Source organism: Mesoplodon bidens (genome assembly GCF_964165515.1).
Source record: "Mesoplodon bidens genome assembly, chromosome: 10".
NCBI lineage: Eukaryota > Metazoa > Chordata > Mammalia > Artiodactyla > Ziphiidae > Mesoplodon > Mesoplodon bidens.
The window spans coordinates 33,550,217-33,577,271 of record NC_138172.1 but is presented as its reverse complement, the minus strand read 5'-3'; the positions used below and the strand labels follow the sequence as shown (position 1 = coordinate 33,577,271).

The following is a 27,055-nucleotide window of genomic DNA, read 5'->3' as shown; positions in this document are numbered from 1 at the left end:
GAAGGCTCCTTTCTAAGATTTACGAATCTACCTGGTCTAGGTCTGCCTGCCTCCAGAGGGCAGAAGGCCTATGTGCAGGGCATAGGCCAGTTTAAAACTCTACTAGTGCCACTAACGTTGGCTCAAGGCTCATAGTATTCCAGGAAGGAGGTGGGCTGCTGGTCCAAGGTGAGAAACTGTAAATGTATGCAGGCTAGGAGTAGACCAGCACTTCTCAACCAAGGGTGATTTTGCCTTCAAAGAGGACCTCTGGAAATATCTGGAGACATTTTTGATTGTCACAAGTGGAGGAGGGGGATTGCCCCTGGCACCTAGTAGGTAAAGGCCAGGGATGCTACTAAACATAGGACAGTTCCCGCAAAAAAGAATATACCAGCCCAGTGTCAGTAGCATTGATGTTGAGAACCCCTGGACTAGAACAATACTTGCCACAATTCCCTCACAGCCCCCTGCATGGAGGCATGGAAGTGTTCAGGGGAGCAGAACACAGAGCTGGGAGGAAGAAGGGAAAGAGAGGGGCGCCTATCTCTACCACTCCTATAGCCAATCTAAGCCCAGTCCTGTAAATTCAGCTCCCTACGGGTCTCTTGAAATCTTCCACTTCCCTCCATCTCCACTGCCACCATCCTAGGACAAGCTCTCCCTACCCGAAAGACTGCAGCAGCTTCCTAAGTAGTATGCCCACATCCAAATCTATCCTCCACACAAAAGCATCTGTATGGTGTGGTGGTCAAGCATGTGGCCAGACTACTTGACAATGCTGAGAGGTTCAAATCCCACTTTTGCTACGTGACCTTGGGCTAGTTATTTAACCTCTTTGTGCCTCTGTTTCCTCAGAAGTAAAACGAGGATGACAACAGTACTTATCTTAGAGGATGTTGTGAAGATATTGTTTATATTTTCAAAGCTCTTCAAAAGTTTCTGGCACATGGAAAGTATACTGTAATTGCTTTTTATTATTTTCAAATCATGATCTGATCATGTTACTTCACCCCAATGGGTTTCTGTTCTTAGGATAAGTACCAACTATCTGACCATGGCCCCTAAGGTCCTGGGTAGTCTGGCCTCTGCCATCCCTCTAACCTCAATCAATCCTGCTTTCCCCCTTTGTCTCTGTGCTTCAGCCACACAGGCCTCCTGTGAGTTAATGGAGGGCATGTTTCTCCCTTCTGCCACAGGGCCTTTGCACAGGCAGTCTCCTCCTCTAGAATGTACTCCCCAACCTGACTCCACTCCCCAACTCTGGCTCTTCATTTAATGAACTTTCATCCAACACATCATGGCTTATCTTCAGGGAGCCCTTCTACTACCTTTAGGACGCTCTCATGGCTCCACACACTTTTCTTTTTTGCACACTTATCCCAGCTGTAATTCTACATTCAGATTTCTAATCCTATAATTGGACATCAGATTGTTCATCCATTCTCTCAATAAATAACTGACTTCCTGGATGATTTGCTTTATGAATGAGTCAGTGACTGAACAGGCGATTGGATCAATGAGTAGGCACGCTGAGCTTGCACCTCAGTCTGAAGTGCTGCATTAGAGCAGTTGCTGACCAAAGATGCAATGCCTTTAGCTTTATGGGAACCCCAAATGCCCTGAGCTTGGATCTAAGGATGTTACCCATGGCCTGGAGGCAGCTGACTTGCTCTAGCCCAGGACCTCTAGAATGCTCTCATTCCTCCCATCTCAAGAACTTCTTCCTTGTTCAGTCAAACCAACTTCCCTAAGCCTAAAGAATAAGGGAGGAATATTTTTTCCTTGTATATGGCGGGAGGAGGGAGCTATTTTCATTAGTCCTAAGACTGAGGCTGACTCTGGGAATGTCAGCTTCACATCTTTCTGGGGTCAGGGCAGCAGCAGTCATTCATATTCAAAGGTCATTTGAAAAGCAACCATTTTTTTTTTTTAAATCACAGAATGACAGTTTTGTTTTAGTGTTTTGACTGTAGCATCAAGCAATCTGCTTCTTTTTCCAAAATTACTTACTATGGGAAATGTAAACATTTTTTAACAATGCTTTCTCAAATCATCCTAACAAATCTCACACACGTGACCACAGCACCATGGCCTTCCCCACTGTACTGGTCTAGGTTTGGCCAGAAACAGAATTCACCACAGATAAGTCCAATGAGGAGAGTTCAACGAAAGGACTACAGAGGAGAGGTGGGCAGGGTTAATAAAACAAACGTGTTGAGGCACCCAGAAACTGGCAACAAGGGGTGGCTATTACTGCAGCTCAGGCTGAAGGGGCAAAGGAAACATGAGTTAATCCCAGTGGCAGTGGGAACCATGGATGGGCACTACTAAGAGGAGCTACAGTCATGAGAGAAGTACCTACTGCCAGAGATGTGGCCCCAGTGCAAGCAGGCAACAGGGAGGAAATTCTCCAGCCTTTTTCTCTTCCCACCCTCCCATCTCCTGCAGTGCCTCCTATAGGCCCTGGACCCAGCCAGAAGTCAGCCAGCAAAGGAACCCCAGCAATGCACTGTACAGGGAGCAGCTTCCCAGGGCACAGTCTCCCTTCCCAAAGAATGGAAGGGAGAGCAGAGAATAACCACTTTGCGTACCCGATCCCATATTGCCTTAGAATAAAACCTCAGAAATACATTGAAGGGAAAGTTTTACAAGAAAACATCCAGAGATAGAGCCAGGAAGAGAAAGAAGCACCAAGCTCAGGGCTCATAAAGTGAACACACAGACACCATTTTCAAAACAGAACAGAAAGGCAATTTAACTTTTATCATAACTGTGTGCTGGCACTAGCTGCAGTGTACTCTGCAAATCTCTTCAACTAAGTGAAGGGTTGGGTGTGAGTAACAACAGATTCTCAAAGAAGTTGGCCAAAGCCTCCTGCAGGTTCAAATTAAGATCCCAGGGATATTGGCTTAACCCAAAGATCAAAATCAAACACTGCATTTCAATTTTCACAATCCCTTGGTTCCCAAATTCTGTGACTGGAAAACAAAAGAGTTTGGAGGTTCTTGACTGGCGGCCTGGCTTCAGCCTATAGTTCTCAATTGCTTTGCTCCTGAAGAATTGAGTGGCCTCCCCTCTACATCTCATTCTCTACGCAAGATTGCCAGAGCTGGGCCTTTCTCCGCCCCCAAGCATGCCTGTGTGTGTCTCTCCCCGCGCCCCCCCCCACCGCCCCTCTCTCCCTCTCTCTCTCTCTCTCTCTCTCTCATACACACACACACACACACACACACTCTCTCTCTCTCTCTCTCTCTCTCTCTCTCTCTCTCTTCTTCCCAGGTGCTCAGTCTGCCTCCTGCCCAACAGTCAAAATGAGAATCTAGCAAGACAACCGTTATGTTGAGAAAATAAAGAAAATATTTTGACCCCTCTCACTTTATAGGGCACCAGAACAGGGGTAGGAAAGGGAGAGGAAAAAGGAAGAAGAGGAGAGAGAACATGAGGAAAAGGAAAGGAAAGGAGGAGGAGAGAAAAAAGAAGAAAGAGGAGATTGGGTGGAAGAGAAGGCAGGGGTGGATAAGGTAGGGGAAAGGAGGAAGAGGCAGCTAGCAAGAGTCAAATTTTCATCAGCATTCATTCATTTCGTTATCAAACTTTTATTAAATACTTTCCAGGGACCAAGAACATCCAAAGCCCTCCCCACCTCCATGCTATGCCTTGTCCTGTAAGTCTTCAGTGACTTGGAGCCTTTTGTTATGATGCCCTCTGTCACTGAGGCTGCAGATCTTGATGTTTCCCCTCTACATCCTCAGGGTTGAGGCTTCCCCTGATTAACAGCTACAGTATATTTTACCTTCACAAAGAAGATACTACAGGGAGGCAGAGAAACCCTACAAGTTGGGATTTTCCCTGAGTCCTGCCCTTTGCAGTTCTGGCAGACAGCTGGCATCTGGGCCACAGTCTATTTCCCATTGATGCCCCTGCTCTGGAATACATTCTCCCACATATGGTCCTCATTTTTCTTCTATCCTTTTTTCTCTAAATGATCACTGCAAGAAGTGGTTCCTAGGAAAAGACCTAACTACCTAGTGGGCTGTGATGAAAAAAAGAACAAATGGAAAAGAGGGACAAAGGTAGAAAGTAAAAGGGGCATCAATTTATAGGGCTGGCTGGAGGACTGGCCAATTTCATACCCTTAATTTATAATTTATAATTTAGAGCTGGACAAACTGAGGACCAGAGAGATCCAAAGGAACCTGCTCTTGGATTGAAAGAAGGACCAGAACTGCCCCCTTTGACTTGCCATACTTTAGGAGGTTGGAAGGCTTGTACGTTCTCTTTCCTGTTTTTAATGGTTGATCTTCCCTAGCCCCCATGGAGCTGCTGCTGTGAAGATGGAGATAACATGAAGTATGGTGCTTGGAATAATTTAGACTCTACAATTCATAAGCATTTAGATTATTTAACTGCTGATTATGATTATTTAAGCTGAAAGATTATACACTCTAGCTCAGAAAATGTTTGTATTTCCATTAAAAACCACCAGGCCAAGGGACCCATTTGACTGACAGTTTTCACTATTGAACTTATATATGCAGTGCATGTTTCTGGCCAGAAGACAGTGTCTCCCCTTGCTTTGTTTTACGATAAGGAAGCTGAGTTCAAAGCCTTCCTCCAACTAGCTCTCTTCCTGCCCCTTCCCTCCCATCATCACCCCAGCCTGCTGTCCTGCTTCCCCAATGCGAGTTGGAAGAAGCACCTGTTTGCCAACTGACTTCTATTTAATCAAAACTGGTCCCACCATTACAAGACTTAAAATTCTTACAACATCCTGAGTTTTTCACTAGGAGACAATGTAATGCAATCTGTCAGTGGTTAAAATCATAGAATGTAGTGTCAAAAAGACTTTGAGTTCCAGGCGTCTGAGCCTCAGTTTCTGCATCTACACAGTGGAGGTAATAATACTCCCCATCTCACAGGAGGTGACATACTCAGCCCCTGCCTGACATGTAATAAGCACCTAAGAGTTGTTCACCGGTAATATTAATCCCATTGGCCAAAGTCTGCATGCAGTAAATAGTACATATGCCTGGGCTAGTTTAATTCCTGAAGACATTTTAATCAAAGATAGTACAGGGCTTCCCTGGTGGCGCAGTGGTTGAGCGTCCGCCTGCCGATGCAGGGGACACGGGTTCGAGCCCTGGTCTGGGAGGATCCCACATGCCGCAGAGCGGTTGGGCCCGTGAGCCATGGCCACTGAGTCTGTGCTTCCGGAGCCTGTGCTCCGCAAGGGGAGAGGCCACAACAGTGAGAGGCCCACGTACCACAAAAAAAAAAAAAAAAAAAAAAAAAGATAGTACAATCCTTAGGGCAGGGAGAGTGAAGGGTTCTTGATTCTACCTAACATGAAATTTAACCACTGATTCTTTCTCTGTAATAGTTTGTGAGACACATCTTTGCTTGGCTCATATATTTCACATCTGAAGAGTTCTATGAAAAATAAATGCAACGTACAAAAGTACAGGAAAATTCGGTTATGGTCCTATTAGAGAGGACAGTGTCTTAAACCAAGCAGTCATTTTTGGCTTTTGGCAAAAGTTCCTACATTCAAATAAAGTTCCTTAAGAGAAGAAACAAAGAAGATTCCAGCATCTCCTAAATATTATTCATGTTCCAGATCACTTATTTAGCAGATTTACTGGTAGAATCCCACACTGAAAGGAATTGTGGAGATCATCCCTCTGTCCCCTTCCTGGGGATGGGAATTCTCTCTGTAGCACCCAGAGCAGGTGATATCCCCCTCCCCCCAGGATTTGCTGACATACCTCAGGAACAACCTCAAAAGGCTACAGAATTCTGACTGGTACAAAGCACTGAATGAAGGAAGGCCTTCCTCCTCTTAAAGGATGATTGCGCTCTAGCACAATCATCTGAGGCAGCATAAATCAAGTCCATTTCTTTTCTCTCATGTCACCCCTTTAATAGCTGAAGGGAGAATCTGCCTCTTGGTCTTCTCTAGACTAACACTCCTCACCCATCAGCTATCCCAACCATGATGAGATTTTTCAGGTATTTCCAAACCTGTTCACTCACCACATGACTCTCCCATAGTTTACCAACACTGATACCCAGATATGAACTCAGATATATACTGGACATGCATGCATACAAGTAAGTATCTGTTAGGAATACTATCTCTAAAAGTATAGTCACAAAGTTATTTTTAAATGCTCAGTGAGATAACATACCAGTTGACACTTTCTTTTCATACTTCGTTTATTTCAGCAAAGACTGCTAGTTGCCCCCAATACCCCACCACCCCTTTCCTTCCTTGGGTTCCCTAAGTGTTAGCTGGACATAGAGCCACCCAGCTACAGTTTGCATTTCCTGCTTTCTTGCATCTAAGTGTGACCATGTGACAAACAATTTCTATTCACTTAGAACACTGGCTTAGATCGGTGCCTAAGGTGTAGAACAGTCCTTGCAAGCAATGAATGCTCAACAGCTATTTATCGAATAAACTGTTAAATGACTCAGATGTTAGTGGATGGTGTGTGCAACTTAAAGGGCAAGGAGGTTCCCTTCTCCTTTCTCCTGTCTGCTTGCTGGAATGTGGATGGAACGGTTGGAGCTGAGGCAAAAACCTTGTATCATGAGATGGACACCTCTCATGTACAGAGAATAACAAAGCTTCAAGGTAGAAGGAGTGTGGGTCCCTGGTGACTATGCAGCTACTTGTATGAGCTTCTGGAATGTGGGGTTTTCTGTTCCTCGCACTGAAGCTAATTAGACCACTCCACTATTCTAAAGTTATTTTCTTTGGAGTTAAGTTTTGCTTACCCACTTTATGTACAGCAAGCCTTTTCTCTTCCACTAAAGGCCCTAAGCCACCAACTTCAGGGTTACAAGAGAGAAACAGAAATTTTGAGTGGTAAGCTACTGTCCATCACGTGACTGCCTGCAGCTCAAACCACAATTGCTGTTTAATGAGCAGTTTTTCTCTCTGCCATCCATCCTCAATCACTGCAGGTAACTTAGAAAGCTGAGACAAGCTTCACTAGTTTTCGCTGACTCAATTTACTTTTAGCATTTATCAGGAGGTAAATAAGGACAGACAGACTAGGACATTCTAGGACACATTAACATAGTATTTAATATATATTTTAAACTGTGCATGCCAAGGTTTTTCTAAACAAACCATTCATTGATTAGAGAAGGAATTGCACTGTAGCCGCCTCCTTATAAAAAACTGTTGAAAGCATGTGGTCAATTGGAATTTGAAGATGGGATCAGTGTATGCTAATTATAGTCAGTTTACCTAACATATTAATATGTCACACATTATACATATATGACTTTTACAGCTTATAAATCACTTTCTCGTGAATGCATAATTTCATTCAATCTCCATAACATCTCTTGCAACTGAGTTTATCAATTTTAAGTAACAGTTGCCCTCAAAACTCCTCTCCCAGGCTCCATTTATCCTGTCCAAATTACCAGGCACTTAGGATTCCTTCCTAAAGAAATGTGATTTGTCTTTTCTCATGTTGGCATGAAGTAAAGAATAAATTGATTTTATCATTTTCTGCACCATGCCTCTCCTTTGAAGGGTACTTACCTAATGAGTGGCTCTCTCAAGAGAGATCCTAGATCAAAGAGGCCAACAGGATAATGCCTTGGAATAAGCAGGGGTCTTACCTCACTGTAAACTTCCTAAAATAGCCCAGTGTATACAAAGGCTTTTGAGGCTATCTAGAGAAGATGTCTAAAATGCAACAATACCCTGTAAATTAAGATGGATATCACAATGTCATCAGATGAGATAAAGTACAGAGGTCCCCTTAAAATCTTTACATAAGTATGAGAAATCACCTCAAAAAGTCTAAAACACGCACTTCAAATTACATAACTTTTAACCAGCTCTCAAAACCCTTATTCATTCAGTGTTTAATACTAAATGGAACATATCAGTTAGCCTGCCTGCCTGCCTGTTAAATTACTATGCTAGTTTAAGTCGTCTGAGCAAACGCACACAGATAGATTTTAAGTACAGTATCTCATGGCCTTCAATTCCTTTTAGCTACAGATATCAAATTCACCTGCCACAAATTAAATAACTGAGCTTTGGTTACTGGAATGTAAGCTCATTAACCGGCATTAATAAAACCAAACATATAGAATGATGTTCTTAATATTATTTTGATAAAATCCCTTTAAGTAGAAGCAAGTGTAACAAAGACGAACCATTATGAAATGTTTTAGTAAGAGGTTTTAGATTTTTTTTAAGTAAAAGCATAATCTTATACACAAGGGAAGGAGAATATTATGTTCTCCTATGAAAACGTATGGTTGGGAACTGTTAGTTCCTTCCGGTGTGGGAATAATGACTGGCAGTTAGAATACAAAGCAATGAAGATCAAACTGGAAAAGGGCATACTGGGGGGAAGAATGCTACACAAGACAGAGTCAAAGGCTCTCCTTTGGGCTCAGTTCCTAAAAGGGTTCTCAGACTATAGGGAGTGACAGGGCATGTCCCTTTTTACCCCAAATAATCATGACGGCCCTTACCTATGGAAGCAGATTTCTAAGTGGGATTCCAAACTTCTTTGGTTCCACAAGAAGCTACTTTATTCATCTACCTATTCATTTATTTACTTATTTATTTGTTCATTCATTTCCTTCACTCATTTTACTAAAATGCAAGCTTGATAAGGGCAGACATTTTTGTTTTTCCACCTAGAACAGTACCTACCACATAGTCGGTGCTCAAGAAATATTTATAAATTTTTGAACTAATTCATCCTTTCATTCCTCAAATGCAGGATTTATAAAATATGGAAGTACAATCTAATTTTGTTAAAAAATAGAGAGCATTTGTAAAGGTATACACCAAAATGCTACCAGCATCCATCTCTGCATGGGAGGATCGAGGTGGTTTTGTTTTTAAGTTTTGCTTCTCTGTTTCTTTTTTCTTTTTTTTTCTAAAATGCACACTTTTACCCAAACAAATATCTAAAAGGCTGGCTGTCCTGTGGATGGGGCTCAGGTGAAATCTATGTAGCTCTGAAACAAAAACCAAGACAAGTGGGAAGATTCCATGGAAAGCCACTTCAGTTCCATCTAAGAACAAATGAGCTACCTGCACGAGCCGTGGAACATGAACCACCACCTTATGAGCCCGTGACTTCCAAAGGAAGTGGTCTTCACCAGGGCCTGGTGAATTCCTTATTAGTCATTATGTGAACAGGAGTCTGGCTTACGTAGGCTGGAAGGTTGGACCCAGCTGCTTTCCAATACTAAAACTCCGTGCCTTTTGATTTTGCAGTGAATTTAACAGACACCACCTCTTATTTCAAAACCCCCTTTTATGTTTCAAAGCACTTTTACATATGCTGGTTTACATAATTTCAGTTCAGTATTTTAAAAAAAATCCTGTCCCTATAACAATTCTATAGAGTAGGCAGGGCAAGTATTATTACCTCCACGTTACCAAAGAAAAAACTGAGGCAACCAGAGAGTGATCTCCTTTAAAGTTATGGTTGAGTTACAAGACCACATCTTCTTTCTCTTGACTCAAGGCCCCGTCTCTCTTTCCTCTAATACCACAGAGCCTCTCCCTTGCTACCAGGGTTGGGAAACTGGGTAGACTTGCCTAAAGCTGCTTGCACAATGCCTGTCAGTTGAATGAAAACCAACAACGCTTGGCACAGAGTGACAGCAGATACAGTGATACATCCAGCTGACTGCTCCCACGAACTTACACTGACTTGGTTAATGCCAAGTAACCAATATGTCAACTCAGCTTAAAAATCAAGACTGACCAAACCATTTGGTTGACTTGAACAGCTGAAGAGGCTGATAAAGCTAATTGGGGTTCTCAGTCAATGTAACTGCCCTGCACCTGTGTCCCCATTGTCCTGGGAAGAAGCCCACTGGTAAGTGGGGCTTCTAGGCCAGTTAAATAGTGAATGAGGTCCATATTGGGCTTAATGAGGCAGGGCTTTGTTACTTTTACCAAAGGAATTAATAGGAATTTTGTATTTATTTTGCAGTGGCAGCAGATTAATAAGCACTTGGGCAATAATGTGGCAATTCACCAAAAGAGGTCTTAGTTAGGTGCTATCTGAAATCATGAAATTAAGTAGGAAAACATACACACGGAAAAAGTTTATATGTTTTAGAAAAATAAACCCAAATTTTAGATAAATGATACTCTTCACAAAGTATATTAAACAAATGACATTTTCATTGGCTGATAGCGCCATTTACACACATATATCATTTTCTGTGTGCCAAGCCCTGCTCTGAGTGCCTCTTCTCACAACCACCCCACGAAAGTCATCACAGGAGGAAACTGGAGGGTCAGCGATGTTAAGGTCATTTTCCCCCAAGTCACACAGCCACCGAGTGGAAGCAACAGGATTTCAACCCAGCTCTGATGACTCCCAAACCAGCATGCTTCACCATTACTTGTTCTCTCAAAACGTTGAAAGTATATGCTCTTTTTATAAACAGGAAATAATGGAAGTTTCCCTATAATGGCATAATAAATCACTCCAGGAGCTGTAGAGTTAACTTGGGAACAGCTGCAGAACAACGAGAGAAACGAGGCTGAGCTTGACACATAACAACACAGAAGGAGGCAGAAGCTGGATAAGTGAAAGAGAAAGAATAAAGGCTGATGGAATCAATGTACTGGTATTATTAATAAACTATTGATCACATCGATAATGTCACAAATGCTTGAAATACTTTTCTTCCTAAGTACATAAAATCCAATCTCCATCATTCAATCTATTCATTGCTTCAACAAACAATTACTGAGCACTGTTCTAGGCAGCATAATTACTGCAGTGACTCAAACAGACAAAAGTTCTGGACTTGGTGGAGGTGACATAAGCTCCACGAGAAAATGAGGTAGTAGAAAGGGAGCCTGAGTAGATTTTGGTTTTAATCCTGGCCAGATGTCCTTAAGCAAAGTACTTGAAATCTCGCTGAGTCTCAGTTCCCTCACCTCTAAACTGAGGATAATAATATCTGTTTTTATTATATCATCTTTTATTAGGAAAAATGAGAGTTTATAAGTGGAAATAAAACTACTTATTCTTTGGTCTTGGAGAAACTGAGGTAGTTGATGAGGAATAAAAAGTTTTGTCCTCGTTATTAAATCCTTCAAAATATTTCATTCCATATTTTCCATGATCTAAGCTTCCTGGGTTTAATGTTAACCATGTGTAAGACTTGCAGGGTCAGGATAAGGTTATTCTTCCATACCTAGCCACCAATTTCAGAGTCTATGTTATAGGCTTAAGATGCCATAATTCTGTACATTTCCCCTTACTGTGGAAGGAGGTTGGATTTAGATTATATTTTAGTGATTATTTCATTTTAAAACTTACAGAGGGAGATGCTGCTTCCTGCCTATTTTTTCAGAAACAGATCCACAGCAATTGATTATCTCTAAAATCTTTGAGTAATTACCTTTACTATGTTTTTCCATGGTGATATTGTTTCATTGTAAGAATGAAATAAAAGCTAGGTAAAGACAGGTGTGTCACAGGCCTACAGGAATGACCACTGCCCGACAAGCAGCCGTACCTTATTGATTAAATCAAAGACATTTGTTCCAGTCTCCCCCCAGCCCTTACCTACCCAAGGAGACAGGGGGGCAGGGGGATTTCCAAGCCTGTTTTTATCGGCCCAGCAAATCAGAGTCCTGCTTTCTAAACAAAGAGGTGCCAACCTTGAGACTCTACGAACGCCAACACAAGCCAGGCATTGTACACAAGTGAAAAGAATATAATTAGCAAAGTTATAGTTACAATTAGGAAATACCTCCTCAGAAAAGTTTCCACTTAACTCTGAGCAGGACTTAAATTACCACTGTGCTTAAGAAGGCCTCTGTCTCTTGGCCAACTCAGACCTTTTCAGCAGATCTATCAGTGCCGTCCACAAAACACAGAGGCGCAAAACCTAATGTTGGATTTTTTTTTTGAATAACAGATGTGAGACATGTGCAAATTGAGACATGGAAGCTATAATTCAAAAAAAAATAAGAAGCGTAGTCATGGAAATAAATAGTCAAGTGTTAGCTAAATTATTATTTCTCCAAGCTTTCTTCCTCTTCTCTAGCCTTCCCTTTCTCATTCCTAAAGAGAAGTTAGAAAAGAGAGAGTAGGAAAGCAAAAATGGGTACTCACTTCATCTCCAGGATCTCCTCCAGCTGTTTTCTCCTCTCTATCCGGAGGTTGGCCAAGTGTGCTTCTTTTTCAGCCAGAGACTGCTGCGTGGAGGCAAGGCGAGCCTTGGTGGCGTCCAGTTCCTGTCTGGTCTTCTCCAGTGCATTCATCAGTTCCTCTATCTGTAAAGCACGTGGAACGCAGTGTGTTATTTCTCCTCCATTCAAGCACAAGGCACTTCGTGCTAGCCTATGTTCTGACAATAGACACAAAGGAAATAAAGCCATCCTTGAACTGGGCATTGTATCTTGGCATCCACTCTTTCTTTGTCACTAGTTAAAAATAAATATTTCAAACACAAGAAGTGTCTGAATTTCTCAAGGTCCTCATTCAATTGGATTATCCACTAACTTTTATAGAAACTATTTAATATATTTATTAGAAGTGGAGGGTGAGTGGCCTGACCCAATTTCAACCTGTTTGGCAAAAATCTCAGATACTGCCTCACTTCAGTTGGCTGAAGGCAACACTCAAAACGCATTTTGCCCGGCACAATATACTCCTGTGTGTAGGCCCCAGAGTATTCTGACAGGAAGTTATTCTATGTGTTTCAAATTCATTCATGTTTTAACCTATCAAAGCCTTGTTTGGCAAAAGCGATTTGGTGTCCAAAGGGCCTCAGGGGCCTCCCTCTCACCTCACCTCCCTGTTTCACATTCAGGAAGCAAGGTTTGGTCAAAGGTAAACAGAATTCCAGCCACAAAAGGTTCAAGTTTGGTTTGCCCCTTAAGTTTGAGAGGGTTCTAAACTTGAAATAAATGACATGTAACTTTTATAGGGTGCTAATACACCATAGAAATAAGCCAGACTATCAAATATCCAGGGTTTTCAGCCAGGTCCCCAAAAATTGGACCAGGGAGCCCCAAGGCAAGGCCTTATCCTCCCCAAACCACTGGAGGCTTTTAAAAGCCAACACACAACAATGAGGGCTGATGTTTATGGTTTTGTTCCAGAGACTTCTGTGGAGCAAGCTGGTGAAATGCCATCTCTTGCACAGATGCATGCTGCATCCACCCTGCTGATTTAAAATCACGGTTTCAGGAAGTTTCTAGGTTCCAGGGTTGATGTTTGGGTCGCCCCTTCCAGCTGAACTTGGCAGAATGGGATCATCTATCACCAAAGTCAACAGAACGCCCTTCAAAACTTGTCAATGATATGTTAAGTTCCAATTCATAAAGACTTTCTACACAATTTCTGCAGTTTTACACGGAATGTATTCAGAATAAGCATTATAGTTCACATCCAAGGTAAATTACAGGATTTTAAGATTCAGGAAACCCTCCATTTTGCCCTGATAGAAGGAGGAAACTTGATGGCCATGTAACGTAAATAAAAGCCAAAACCAAGAACAGTTTAAAAAGCAAGAAACATAAACGATAACCTATGAAAGTCACAGAATTACACATGTTTAATTGTAGGATAAATAGCATTATTCTTTAACTTCAGAAATATACAAAAATTAAAAAGCAATTAAACTTTTTAGTTTCTCATATAAGTTCATAGAATATCATAAATATAACTAGAAGCAATACTTGATGAGGCTGAAGCAGAGGTGGTTTTTCTTTTTCTTTTATTTTGTCTTCTTTTTTCCCCTATTGTTGATATACTCAATAGCAGTGTTTAAAAAAACATATCAGTATTATGGTCATTCCACGTGCCAACTAAGACAAAGTCTGTGTGACCCTCCATATGGGATGGCCTTTGTCCTCATGACCCCGTTTCCTTTCATAAATTGTTCTTTATCCCAAATGTACTATTTATCTCAGAGAAGAGGAAGAGTGTTGAGGATTCTCACCTGCTGAATCTCTTTCTCATTAATTGAACTGACCTGCTTGCAATCTACAGACACAGTATGCTACTCAGCTGGGTTTCCAAGTTCTTAGTTCACCTGCCACCTGACTGCTTAAGGCAGGCACTAACTAGTTTTATACTAACCCAACTTTAACAATTACACCTTAGAGTAATGACTTGCAGGCTGCCCTGGTCATTTCAGCAATAATCACATGGAGAAAACCTGGACACCTGAGAGATGTAATCTAGACTTTCTTTTACTGATGGAGATGCTTTCGGCTTCCAACGTCAATAATTCTTATTTTGAGGTGAGGCTGCTATTTTCAACACCTTGGAAGCAGAGTCTCAAAATAGCTTCCCAGGCCAAGGCCTTTCACTCCTCCTAATTCACCTGACCACTAAGGACTGCACACCGGACCACCTGGGGCACTGGCCTCAGATACACTGTTCTAGTCTTCGCACAGCCACTGTTTCTACCCGTAACTTTGTTCAAATAAGCACTTGATTCTTGGCGTCTCAGTTTCCCAGATGATGCCCATGGTACCTCCTGTGTCAGATGTTCTAGAGTTCTGCAAACTGTTTCCTCTGCTACCAAAACAGGAGCATTAGAAAGCAAGAAATGTTTCCCCCGCCGTGGTGGCCATCAGGGTGGTTCACAATATTCTAGTTCCCCCCCTTCCAGGCACATGGTAGGACATTTCCCTCTCCCTTTAAGTTGGGTGAGGGTTTGGCCAAGAAAATCATTGTCATTTCCAGAGAGAAGCATTTAAGTACTAGCAGTCAACCCCAACCTTCCCCTTTCCCTGCCATGATGAGCACAGAAGCATGTTTCAGATGATGTCTCCTTCAGCCTGAGTCCCTGAGTGACCACAATGAAGCCCAAGGCCAACCCACATCACATAAGCAAGGTATGCACCGTTGTTGTACTACACCAAGAGATAAGGGGCTCTTACCCCCAGCTTGACTTGGGCTGTCTTGACTGATGAACTGTCACACTTCTTATCAAGTGCTCTATAACACCTGCCTCCATCTCCCCCCCACCAGTCCCCTCTCATCAAGAGGAAGTGCTTCTTATTCTTGCTATCCCATGGAAACTCTACCTTTGCAGGCCACTGGTACCTTCCTTCTTGCCATATGTCTTTTCTTAATGTATAGTCTGCACAGCTAAACAGTTCCCCAACTTCTTCCCCTCATTTGAAGTAACATTTTAGCTGGCTATGTATATGAAACTTATGCCTTAAAAACTACCAGATTTGAATCATGTCTCCATCACTCACTGTATGACTGACACAAGTTCCTTCATCTCTTTCAGCTTCAGTTTCTTTATCTGGAAACAGGAAATTATGTTGCTTATTCTATTAGATGTTTATGGATAGTAAGTGAGATGATGTAACCTATAAACCATTTGTTCTAATTGATATCAAAATAACACTTTTTCTTATTATAAGGTACACTCATACAGAATCTAAAAGATACAGATATGAAATTTTTAAATGTTTCTTTTTATTTAGGTTAAATGACATTCTTTTTAGCTAAGATCACCCAAAATCCCACCACATGGAGATAAACACTCTAAACAGTTTGTTTTAATTTCCCCATCTCTCTCTTTCTCTATTTGTGTGTATATATAATTGAGATGCTATATATAATTTTCTAAATAGTTTTAAATAAATGTATCATTACAAAGTTCTCCTCCTCATTAAATAGTCTCTCTGAAACATGGTTTAATGGGTGAGTGGGGATGTATCCATTCCCCATTTTCCTAAAAGCCAACCCTTCCCTTGGGCTCTCGAAGCTCTCCTAAATTGATAATCTATCTCCCCTGTTTCTTTTGCAAATTCTTCACCTTCCTGCAGTCGATAACTAGACCTTTCCCCTTATGACTCTGTCCCAGAGACATTTTCCTCATCCATGTGGCTACTCAGGAGCAGGATTGAGATTTGTCTCCACAGCTCTCAACTCTGATACTTTTCCAACCTTTGTCTCCTTTTATTCACTTAACATCTTTCACATATACTGAACCACCCATTGATTACTTCTGTTTGGATGTCATAATATCACTTTAAATTCACAATGATCCATGCACACATAACTAAAACCAAATCCCTACCAGCCATCCCAGCCCTCCCCACCTGCCACTCCCTAACACATTGGTAGCCCTGACCTTTTCTCAGTCACTCATGTTTAAGATCTCAGAACCACATTTGTCTCTTCCCTCTTTTATTTTCTATTCACCATCAAGTCTTATATCTCTGTTTTAGAAATACATCTTGGACCCATCATCCCTTTCTACCATTATTTTTGATGCTTCAAGCTTGGATCCCTTCCCTTCCCACATTTCTGATAGGATTGAAAATAAGTGGGTGTGTTTGTGTGTATTCCTAGCCTTTGTCTCTACCCCTACCCTAAATAAGGACATGGCTTTGCCTGATCAGCTTCTCCCCTACCAGAGTTATCTCTCAGCCAGTTCTGTGCCTAGATTTTAGGAAATGGGTAGCAGAGTGAACCTGTAAAACTGAGTGCAAAAGTATAATACTTTTAAGGGCAGGCTACAATGATTTATATAATAAAAAAGAAGGAGATACAAGTGAGAAGAGAAAGAGGAATAATGAGCCTGGAGATAGGGGACACAGGTTTTGTTTTAAGGGCAGAATAAGATAATTGAGAAGGAAGAGAAAAAGGGAAGGGGAAAAAAGTTGCTAGGAGTTATTCCTGGGGTTCCTTCAATGTTTTCCAAAGATACAAATTGAAGGTTAGACTTCCCTTCTGATTTTTTTCAGCTGTTTTGACTGTGTGTCTCAATGTGACTTTGAACTGGGCCCTGTGGATTTGGGATTCAAAGACGTCTCACAGGATTTACTGTTACAACTCATCTCCCTACTGTCAGGAAAATATGCCTAAACCATCCATATTTTGTCAAAAATATCACTGGTCTGGTTCCAGTATCTCAAGGGGCTCCTGAAATACCCAAAGTAGTTGTCTTCAGACTGTGTTCCCTAGTGCACCAGGGGTTCCAAAAAGGCATCTGGGAGCTGACAGACAGATCAGTGGAGGGGGAGGAGGAGAGTGAATGAGCAGAGATCTCCGTCCACTATCTCACATTCAAAGGGAGTTGTTCTACTTTGTTTTATAGATAGCATTCCACTTAAGATTTAATTTGAATTTTTAAAACTTTAAGTATTTTGAAATACTGAGAATGGTTAAAATCATGGATTATGAAACCAGACTGTACTAATAATACCTGCTTTATCACTTTTTAATTATAGAGCCTTGGGAAAGTGTCTGAGTTTCCTCATCTATAACAATGGTATGTCTCATAAGCGTTACTGCAAGTATTAAATGAAGCAATGAAAGTAAAGCTCTTAGTGCAGGGACTGGCAAATATGAAAACACTTAGTACATTCTTAACATAAGAGATAAGCACAGCATAGTGGTTACAAACAGAACTTAGGAGCTAGCCTACCACTAACTATCTGTCCCCTTCTGAGTCAGTTATAAAAGTCTTCTGAGCCCAGGTTTCTTCCTTGTGATGTGGGAACGTAGCTCAAAGGGGTTTTGTGAAGATTCAATGGGTTAACGTGTGTGATGCCCTAAGAACAATGCCAAGTACTTGGTGCCACAGAAGTGTCAGATCTTGTTAATAAAGTGCCAGTAAGTATTCAACCCATTTTATGTTTGCTTATTACTGAATTCAAGATTTTGTGCTTGGTGTCACCTACCGTCAACCACACACACACACGTACACACACCCCTGGAATGCCCTATACCAACCCCTCCAATTACTGAAATCGCCTCTCCTTTAAGGCTCTGCCACAGGGCCCTGGCCTCCTTCACAGGTACAGTGATTACATCTGGAGCTCTGAAAACAGGCAGACCTGGATCAAGTTTTGGCTCCACCAACAGCATCTCTGTGACCTTAGGACAATATTAACCCAATGTTTCCTAAACTCTGTTGCACCTTTGAATCCTTTAGAAAGATTTTTAAAATCCTGATGCCATGGTAACACTCCTACCAACTAAATTAAAATGTTTGAGGGTAGGAGTCAGGCATCAGTATTTAATTAAAGATGCGGATGATTCCAAAGTGATGCCAAAGTGCAAACTTGTCTGGGAACCCTGGACATTTGCTGACCTTCCTCTTAGCCTGAAGGTCCTCCTCTATAAAATAGGGAGGAGACAGAAGCTACCACACAGGATTGGCATGAGTATAAAGGGAGATAATACCCATAAATCATCCAACCCTCTCTGCTAGAAATCCTGGAAGTGTCCAGTGTGTGACAGTTACCACTGTCCCTAGTATGGGTTCCTGGCCACATTATTTTCACCCAACCCAAGTGCCTTCAGTTCTTACCGTCTGAACCTGACTTTCTCCCACCTAATTAAACACCACTTCACATTTCTGCACAAATATTTCATGTGTGTGCTTAGTTGCTACAACTGGATTGTAATCCCCAGAGGGCAAGGACCACATCTCTGTTCTCTTTGTGGAAGGCCCTTCAGCCCCGACATAGAACCAGTGTCCACACTCAATAAATACCTGAGGAATGAGAGGAAGGGGAATGCAAAGATGTGATTCTGAAACACCTTCCTTTGACCCACTTAGTGCAATGATGGATGAACTGTAAGTCCGAACTTGATACTTTCCTACCCCATAAATCAGTGGTCCCCTTGCCATCCTCACCAAATGCCCTTCAAGTTCTTGCTCTCTGTTTGCCTCAAGCACCTTCTCTTTGCTATGGAGACAAGAGGGCTCAGTTACTCAGCTCCTGAATGGATGGAACCCCTATGCTCAGTGCCACCCCATCAGCCACCAAGAGCAACAGGAACCCGTGAGTTTCGAGGTGGTACAATAAGAATGTCCCAGGCTTTGAGCTGGGGTCAAGGCAAGCAGCTTTTAATCCTGCTCTGCATTCTCCCCGCTTTGCCCGGGACCTGGGAGATGTGCAGTCCTTTCATCATTCCACCACTTCGTCTCACTGGGTGTCTCCTACGTGCCAGGCATTCTGCTAGACGCAAGCAACAGGCTCATCCTCAGAAGCTGTCTGGTTTGGCAGGCAAGCTTGAATCAAACAACTTTTAAATTACAATAGTGATTAAAAGAAAAAAACTGTTAAAGGAAAGGACTGAGTGATGAGCAAGAGTTAAACAAAAGCCAGTCTTGCCCTAGGCCTCACGGCCTACCTCCCTAAGGCAGGTAAGTGGGAGCGGCCTGCTGAAGAGGAGGGAAAAAACATGTGCTGGGGGGCCCAGGCTGGGGGCCACGTGGTTCTGTTCATTAGGGAATTGCTACTTGAAGAATCACAATGATTATGAGCCAATAAACACTTTTGAGAAGTCCAGCAGGAAAGCAACCCATGTGTCTCCATTCAACAGAGCATTTGCTTATTTTGGAAGCATATCTATTGATAATTCACCTGACAATAATATTTCCTGGGGGTAAAAAACTTTTAGAAAGGCTGTTTTATTCCTAAAAGGCCATCCTTGATGAAAAGAGATTCACAGCAACCTCAGAAATCTTCTATAATACTTAACATGTTCCACTTAAAAGAATTTCCTAAAAGGTCCCAAAATATGGTAAGACTGAAATTCTGATCCTATATCTAGAAAACTAAGATTACATTTTAAAATATATATTGGTTTGGTGTTACATATCTAGAACAGAGTAATTAAAGGTTTCTTCAAGCTAGATGACTACTTGGTCTCACCAATTAAACTAAACAAAACGAAAACCCCCAAGTAATTGTGTGTCGTTTCTGATTTTATTAGTCATCCTATGTGGAAGATTATAAAAACTCTCTTATAAAATGGTTGAGGTACAAGGACTATTCAAATGTATTTGAATAATTCTTAACTCTGTACACTTTAAGAAAAATGAAGCTATCAAACGAATTTCTAAAGAGTCTAATGCTTACACCCAACTCTGGAGAAACTGTCAGAACTTTTAAAGTGAATAGTGGAGCTTTAAAACAATAAAATAAAAAACCTGTTTAAGACCTTAAATCATTAACATGTGTCAACTTAAACTTACATATACATTTGTGTTGTTTAACTAAATATCTGAAAACCAGCTTCTCTCTCAGTTATCTGCCAAGAGCCCCACTCCCTGTTCTGTGTGTTTCTTCCTGACACGTGGCAACATCCAGTGCTTTTCAAGAGGCTCACTTGGCAAGAGCTGATCTTCAAATATTTTGATAAAACAGTTTGTTTCTTAAATTATATGTCAGTATTGAGTTAGTATCTATTTTGTGTTAATGATGTGGAATTTTAAAACAGCTTTTAAAACCATATGTTAAAAAATACACAGGCTCTTCTGCCTTTCCCCTTACCATCCATCCTAGTTTTCTGTCTTCGCTACATCCTGAGCGCAAGAGGATGGTAGTTTTCAGTCTGCACCAGAACACAGAGCCAAGGAAATCCCCGTATCCCAGGTTACAGCAAAACTGGAATGTGAATTGGTCCTGTGGGAATAGCTGGGACTTGGCCCAGCTCTGCTCTGGGCACAGAGGAGGTCACACTAAGATCAGAAGGTAAAGATAAACGCTGAAACCCTCCCTCCTCAACAGCAACAACTTCTTAGACAGTGATGCTGTGAGCTGAAGGATCTGTTAAAACAAGGACTACTAATCTTATTTTTCCAATTACTCTTATCTGACATTTCTATCTCCACCTCCCTCCCACCTCCCCACTGCTGCCTTAGAGTGACACCTTTTGGAAAAGGTTGAAACTGAAAATCCCCAGATTGCTTTCTGCCTGGACCTGGCTACCCTTAAGATTGTGTTTGGGATTTGTTTTTTCCTCACTGAAGTTAAACTTCTGGGAGCTTTGCTTAAACGTGTCACCTCTGATCCTTCAGCTGCAAACAAATACCCACATCAAGTGAGGGTGTTTGGGCTTGAGCTCTTCGATTCTGACTACAATTTAAAGCCCCCCTTTCCCCCCTACTCCCCCAAGGCTTATTGACAAAATTTCACATCACAATAAAGGATGGATGGAGAAGAAATGTGTAAAATACAAACATTCTGACTGAACAGATTCTGTGTTGGAGTACAGATGAGTAACAGTTTCTCCAGAAGGCCCTTGAGCACTCTTCATTCCAGATTGGATTTGGCTCAGTGGAACCTCCCTGAGAAAAAGGCTGTGAATATACACTTCTGTGTATGTCTCGTGCAGATACTTACTGAGCAACTGGGAGGTGTTTTTACTTTATGTGTTCACAGTTCTGAAGCACAGCAAAGAGCTAGTTTTTTCCCTAATAGAGTCTCACGTTCTTGAGAAGCAGTACAGAGAGTGGCTAACTGTGTGGACTCTGAAGCCAGAGGGCTTAGGTCCCAAACAAGATCCAGCCACATGCTGACCCTGAAAAAGGTACTTGAGCTCTATGTGCATCAGTTTCTTTCTCTGTAAAATGTGGATAACAGCTGCACCTCCCAGAGTCCTTATGAAGAATACCTGACTTACAATAGTTACATGCTTGGCACACAGAAAGTGCACAGTAACCTGTAATCATCAATAGTGATGTTAGTTTGAACACTAGCTCTTACTTTTCAGCCTATGAGAGGATGAGTAAGCAAGAGAAAGTGCTGAATTTCCATTTTCTTACATTTTCAGAAAGACAACACTTTTCACCTTCAATGGAACGGCGAAATTTTTTACTAAGAAATCTATTTATAACAAACCAAATTAATCACCCACAAAATATGCTAAATCCCAAACACAATTATAAAGGAACTCATGAAGATATCAGAGCAGCATGGTCCCATAAAACTTCCTGCAATGATGACAAGGTCCTAATTTGCACTTTCCAATATACATGCCACTGCTACATGTGGCTATAGAGCACTGGAAATATAACTGGTACCACTGAGGAACTGAATTTTTAATGTTATATAATCTTAATTAATTAAAATTAAAATTTCAATATCCATATGTCTAGTGGCTACTGTATTGGAAAGAGACAGAGCATCAAAATTTTACAACTTTTATTGTCCAATGGTGATGTTTAGAAATTATTTCAATTTCTGTGGAAAGTGTTTCTTTTTTGAACACATGAGAAAAACTTTTAATTTCCTTTACATTCAGTGTATCTCATGAATTAGCATTTGACCCAGTGATTTCACTTTAGGAATTTATTCTAAGGATATAATAAGGGATGTGTCCAGAGAAATTTATTCCAAGGATATAATAAACATATTCATCAGTGTTGTTTATAAAAATCAGAATAAAAAGTATGCATGTGTGTATATACATATTATATGTATAGATATACACACAAACATATATATAAACACAAGTACATATACATACAAACATACACATATGTACCCTCACCTTTCAAAGAAATTAGTTAAATAAATTACGGTGTGTGTGTGTGTGTGTGTGTGTGTGTAAGTGTTGCAAAGAAAGTGGATAGTAAATTGCAGTCATCCAATTGTTGAGATGTTGGTCAGACATTAAATACTAAGTAGAAAGATTTAATGGAAAAGAAAGATGTTCATGAAATCCTAACTGAGAAAAGCAGGTTCGTAAATGATAAATACAATATAATCCCAACTATATGTAGGTTTCTAAATGAATATTCATAGAAAAAGAGACTAGAAGGAAAGGCATCAAAATATGCATAACAGGTTTGTTTCTAAGCTTCGAGATTTCAGGTAATCTATTATATTCTTCTTTGTACTTGTTGATGCAAATATGAATCACTAATGTAAAAAGAGAGCAAGTTTTAAAAACTGCAACCATAGCTATGAAAGAGAAACAGACTCACAGACATAGAAAACAAACTTGCGGTTGCCAAGGGGGAGGGGAGGTGGGAGAGGGAAGTATTGGAAGTTTGGGATTAGCCGATGCAAACTATTATATATAAGATGGATAAACAACAAGGTCCTACTGTATAGCACAGGGAACTATATTCAATATCCTGTGATAAACCATAATGGAAAAGAATATGAAAAAGAATATATATATGTATAACTGAGTCACTTTGCAGTACAGCAGAAATTAGCATAACATTGTAAATCAACTATACTTCAATAAAATTCAAAAGAATTTTTTTTACAGTTGCAACAAAGGAAGGTCTGCAAAGAAAGTACTTCTGCTCCCATGGAAAAATTAGTTGCTGGTAGACCATGACCTCCAAAGGATAGTAATAAAGCAGAAATCCAGAGCAGGGTGGGGCCCTCTGGTGGCAGCTATGGTGGCAACTACTGTCAGCCAAAATAACCTTAAGACAGGCCACACTTTGTAGCATGGTTTCTTTGCCCCGACAGTCACTTAGATTTATGCTGATTATAATCCGGGTTCACCAGGGAGTGCCTGAGTGTTAGTGACTCCACAGCTGTCAACAGCCATTCCTGCCACCTCCACCCGGCCCCGCAATGTGCTTGAATGTTGCTTCATTCATTTCAACTTGTTCCCTAATAAAGTTCCTATGCATTTTAAAGTCCAGTATGGTGGCTTGCTTGTTTGTTTTGTGCTTGTTTAGCATTTTCTAATTTTATTATTGTTATTACTGTTTTGATTCTGCAGCACTCAAAATAAGTTGGCAGGCCCTGCAAAATCAGAACCATTTGTCCATGCCACTTGACCACTTCTATTAGCAAGGTTTATTCATTCCCATTCAACAAATCACGGCAATGTTTTCAAATAGACCTTCTTTCTTGTGATGTAAGGATAAGCTGAGGCAATTCCAAGGAGGAAAAATGAAAAAAAAAGGAGGCTTCTTTTGCTCCGAATTCTCCTGCTGGCTTAGCTCTGCAGGAGGTACCTGTTGATGATGGCAAATTGCAATCAGGCCAAATGAGGCCTGCCTCCAAGCCCTTTCCTGATCCCCTCAGAATCCTTGCGCTGCAGTTCCATCTACCTTGAGCAATAGGTAGTGGCCTCCCTGTACGTCAAATGCATCCTTGAATGGGTCCACTGGGGCATCTTCGCAAACACACAGTAGATTGTCAACAGATGATTGTGGGTGGGATGCAGGGAGGGAGAAAAGAAAAGAAGCCATACTCTAGAGAGGTAATCATTACGTCTGATTTAAATAATGTGGTTTCCTAAATCCCATTTGATCCTCACTTACTCCCAAAGGAGCATACCACTTAACTGATGGATAACTCAAACTCAAAAAGGGTAAGGGATTGACCCAAGAATTACAGATGGCTTACTCTTTACCAGGATTTGAATCTGACTGTTGAGTACAAATATAAGGGGACAATTGTTAGAGGTAATTACATATACTGAGAGGATCTGGGAGGAAACTCTGGGCCACGAGACCCTCAACAGCAAGGAAAGACCATGGCTCATTCTCCTCAGTATGCCCAGGCCTGAACACAACATCTAACATACAACAACTGTGTGCCCTATGTTCTATTTTAAAAGATATAAAATTGCATCTCAAAATGTATATGCCAAATATAGTGAAATTTCATTAACTTGATAAAAGAGCATTTACTGAAAAATCTATAGCTACCAGTTGTGAAAGACTGCTTTCTCTCTAAGATCAGAAGCAAGGAAAGGATACCTGCTTTCACCCCTCTTATTCAGCATAATATGTGAAGTTCTAGATGCTGCAATAAGGCAAGAAAATAAATAAAAGGTGCAAAAATTTCAAAGGAAGTAATAAAACTGCCCCTGTTTGCAGATGAAATAACTGTTTATGTAGAAAATCCTAAGAAATCTACAAAAAACACCTACAAGTAATAAATGTGTTCAGCAAGGTTGCAGGATACAATATCAACACACAAAAGTCAATTGCATTTCTATAAGCTAACAATGAAGGTGTGGAAACCAAAATGAAAAACTAAATACCATTTACAATCACTCCAAAAAAATGAAACATTTAAGTATAAACTTAAAACATGGATGGAATCTGTACATGGAAATCTACAAAATTCTGATAAAAGAAATCAAAGAAGATTTAAATAAATGGAGAGATAGGAAGTGTTCATGGATGAAAAGACTAAACATAGTAAAGATGTCAATATTTCCCAGATTGATCTATAGGTTTAATGTAATTTCCATCTAAATCTCAGCAAGTGTTTTATAGATATAGACAAGCTTATTCTAAAATTTATATGGATGGGCACAGGTCCTATAATAGCTAAAACAATCCTGACAAAGAAGAATAAAATGGAAGGAGTCACTCTACCCAATATTAAGGCCCACTGCATAGTTAGAGTAACCAAGACAATGTGATATTGGCAAAGGGATAGCCACATAGATCAGTAGAACAGAATTGAGAACACAGAAATAGATATACTGTGATAATATTATATCTAAGAGATAAATGTTCAAGTGATGTTTGACAAAAGAGCAAAAAATTCAATGGAGCAAAGATAGCCTTTTCAACAAATGGTGCTGAGCAACTGGACATCCATAGATGAAAAAAAGAAAAGAACATTGACCTAAACTTTATACCTTGTACGAAAACAAACTGGATCATGAACTTAAATGTAAAACATAAAACTATAAACCTTTTAGAAAAAAATTGGAAAAAATCTTCTGAATCTAAGGCTAAGCAATGAGTTCTTAGAATTGACACCAAAAATCACAAACCATAAAGGTAAAGATGAGTAAACTGGACCTCATCAAAATTGAAAAATATTTGCTCTGTGAAAGACCTTGTTAAGTGGATAATAAGACAAGCTATCGACTGGGAGAAAATATTTGCAAAACACATATCTGACAAATAACCGGAACTCCCAAAATTCCACAGTAAAATTTCCAATACAATTAGAAAACAGACATAAAGCATGAGCAGACATTTTGCTGAAGAGGACATACAGACAGCAAATAAGCACATGGAAAAATGTTCCATATCTTTATCCACTGGAGAACAACAAATTAAAACCACAATGAAACATCACTATACACCTATCTGAATGGCTAAAATAAAAACTAATGACAATACCAAATGCTGGTGAGGATACAGAAAAACTGGATCACTCATACTTTGCTGATAGGAATATAAAATGGTGTGACCATTCTGGATAACAACTTGGCAGTTTCTTAACTCTGCATGCAACTACCATATGACCCAGTAATTATACTCTTTCTATCATTTATCTCGAAGAAATGAAAACTTATGTTCACACAAAAACCTGTGCATGATTGTTGGTAACAGCTTTATTCACAATAGCCCAAAACTAGAAACAACTTGGATGTCCTTCAACTGGTGAATGGTTAAACAAATTGAGGGGCATCCACACCATGGAGCACTACTCTGCAATGAAAAGGAACAAAGTATTGATAAACCCAACAACTTGGAGGAATCACCAGTGAACAATGCTAACTGAAATAAGCCAATCCCTAAAGGTCACATCCTATATGATTTCATTTATATAATGTTCTTAAAATGACAAAATTACAGAAATGGAGAACAGATTATTGGTTGCCAGGGGTAGGAGATGGATATAGGGGAGTAGTTTAGTACAGTTATAAAGGGCAACCTGAAGGATCCTTGGGGTGCTGGGACTGTTCCGTACTTTGACTATATCATTGTCAGTACCCTGATTGTGATACTGTCCTAAAGTTTTGCAAGATGTTACCACTGGGGGAAACTGGTGAAGGGTACACAAGATCTCTATTGTTTCTTAAAACTGCAAATGAAGCTACAATTATCTAAAAATAAAAGGTTTAAGTTCTTCAAAAATAAAGAACATGCCACGTGTGTTAGGCATTCACCTCCACAGGAGAAGGACAGCCAGGGCAAATGCTGGGGGAGAAGAAGGGAGATGCTCACATAAGGTAAGTGAGGCCACTCCCATGCTCTTCAGCAAGAATCCTCCCCAAAATGTTACAGCTTAGGAGGATTTCAACAGAGAATATTCATGCTGTAAATGACTTCCATCCCCAAGGACAACTACATACCCAGGTAAAACCATCAGCATTCAGATCAATGGCTTGACACCTATTGAATTAGGATATAAAATCGACTTCCTCAAGAGTCAAATGAGAAAAATGTCATGATCGTAGTCTCCTTTTTATAAAACAAACAATCACATATACACACAATAAAACTTTTTAAAATTTTTATTTATTTATTTATTTATTATTTTTGGCTGTGTTGGGTCTTCATTGCTGTGCACAAGCTTTCTCTAGTTGCGGTG

General features: G+C 40.5%; 1 protein-coding gene across 9 annotated transcripts in view; it reads right to left on the bottom strand.

Moving 5' to 3' along the window:
* ERC2 (ELKS/RAB6-interacting/CAST family member 2) overlaps positions 1-27,055 on the bottom strand; it is a 963,856-nt gene that overhangs the window by 385,628 nt on the left and 551,173 nt on the right. For all 9 annotated transcript variants that reach the window (XR_014016968.1, XR_014016969.1, XR_014016970.1 and 6 more), the window contains one exon: positions 12,126-12,286. Coding sequence is in view for 6 of the 9 variants with exons in the window: in XM_081247675.1 (XP_081103801.1) it covers positions 12,126-12,286 (161 nt within the window). In the remaining 3 variants the exon portion in view is untranslated. The remainder of the gene's footprint in view (positions 1-12,125; positions 12,287-27,055) is intronic.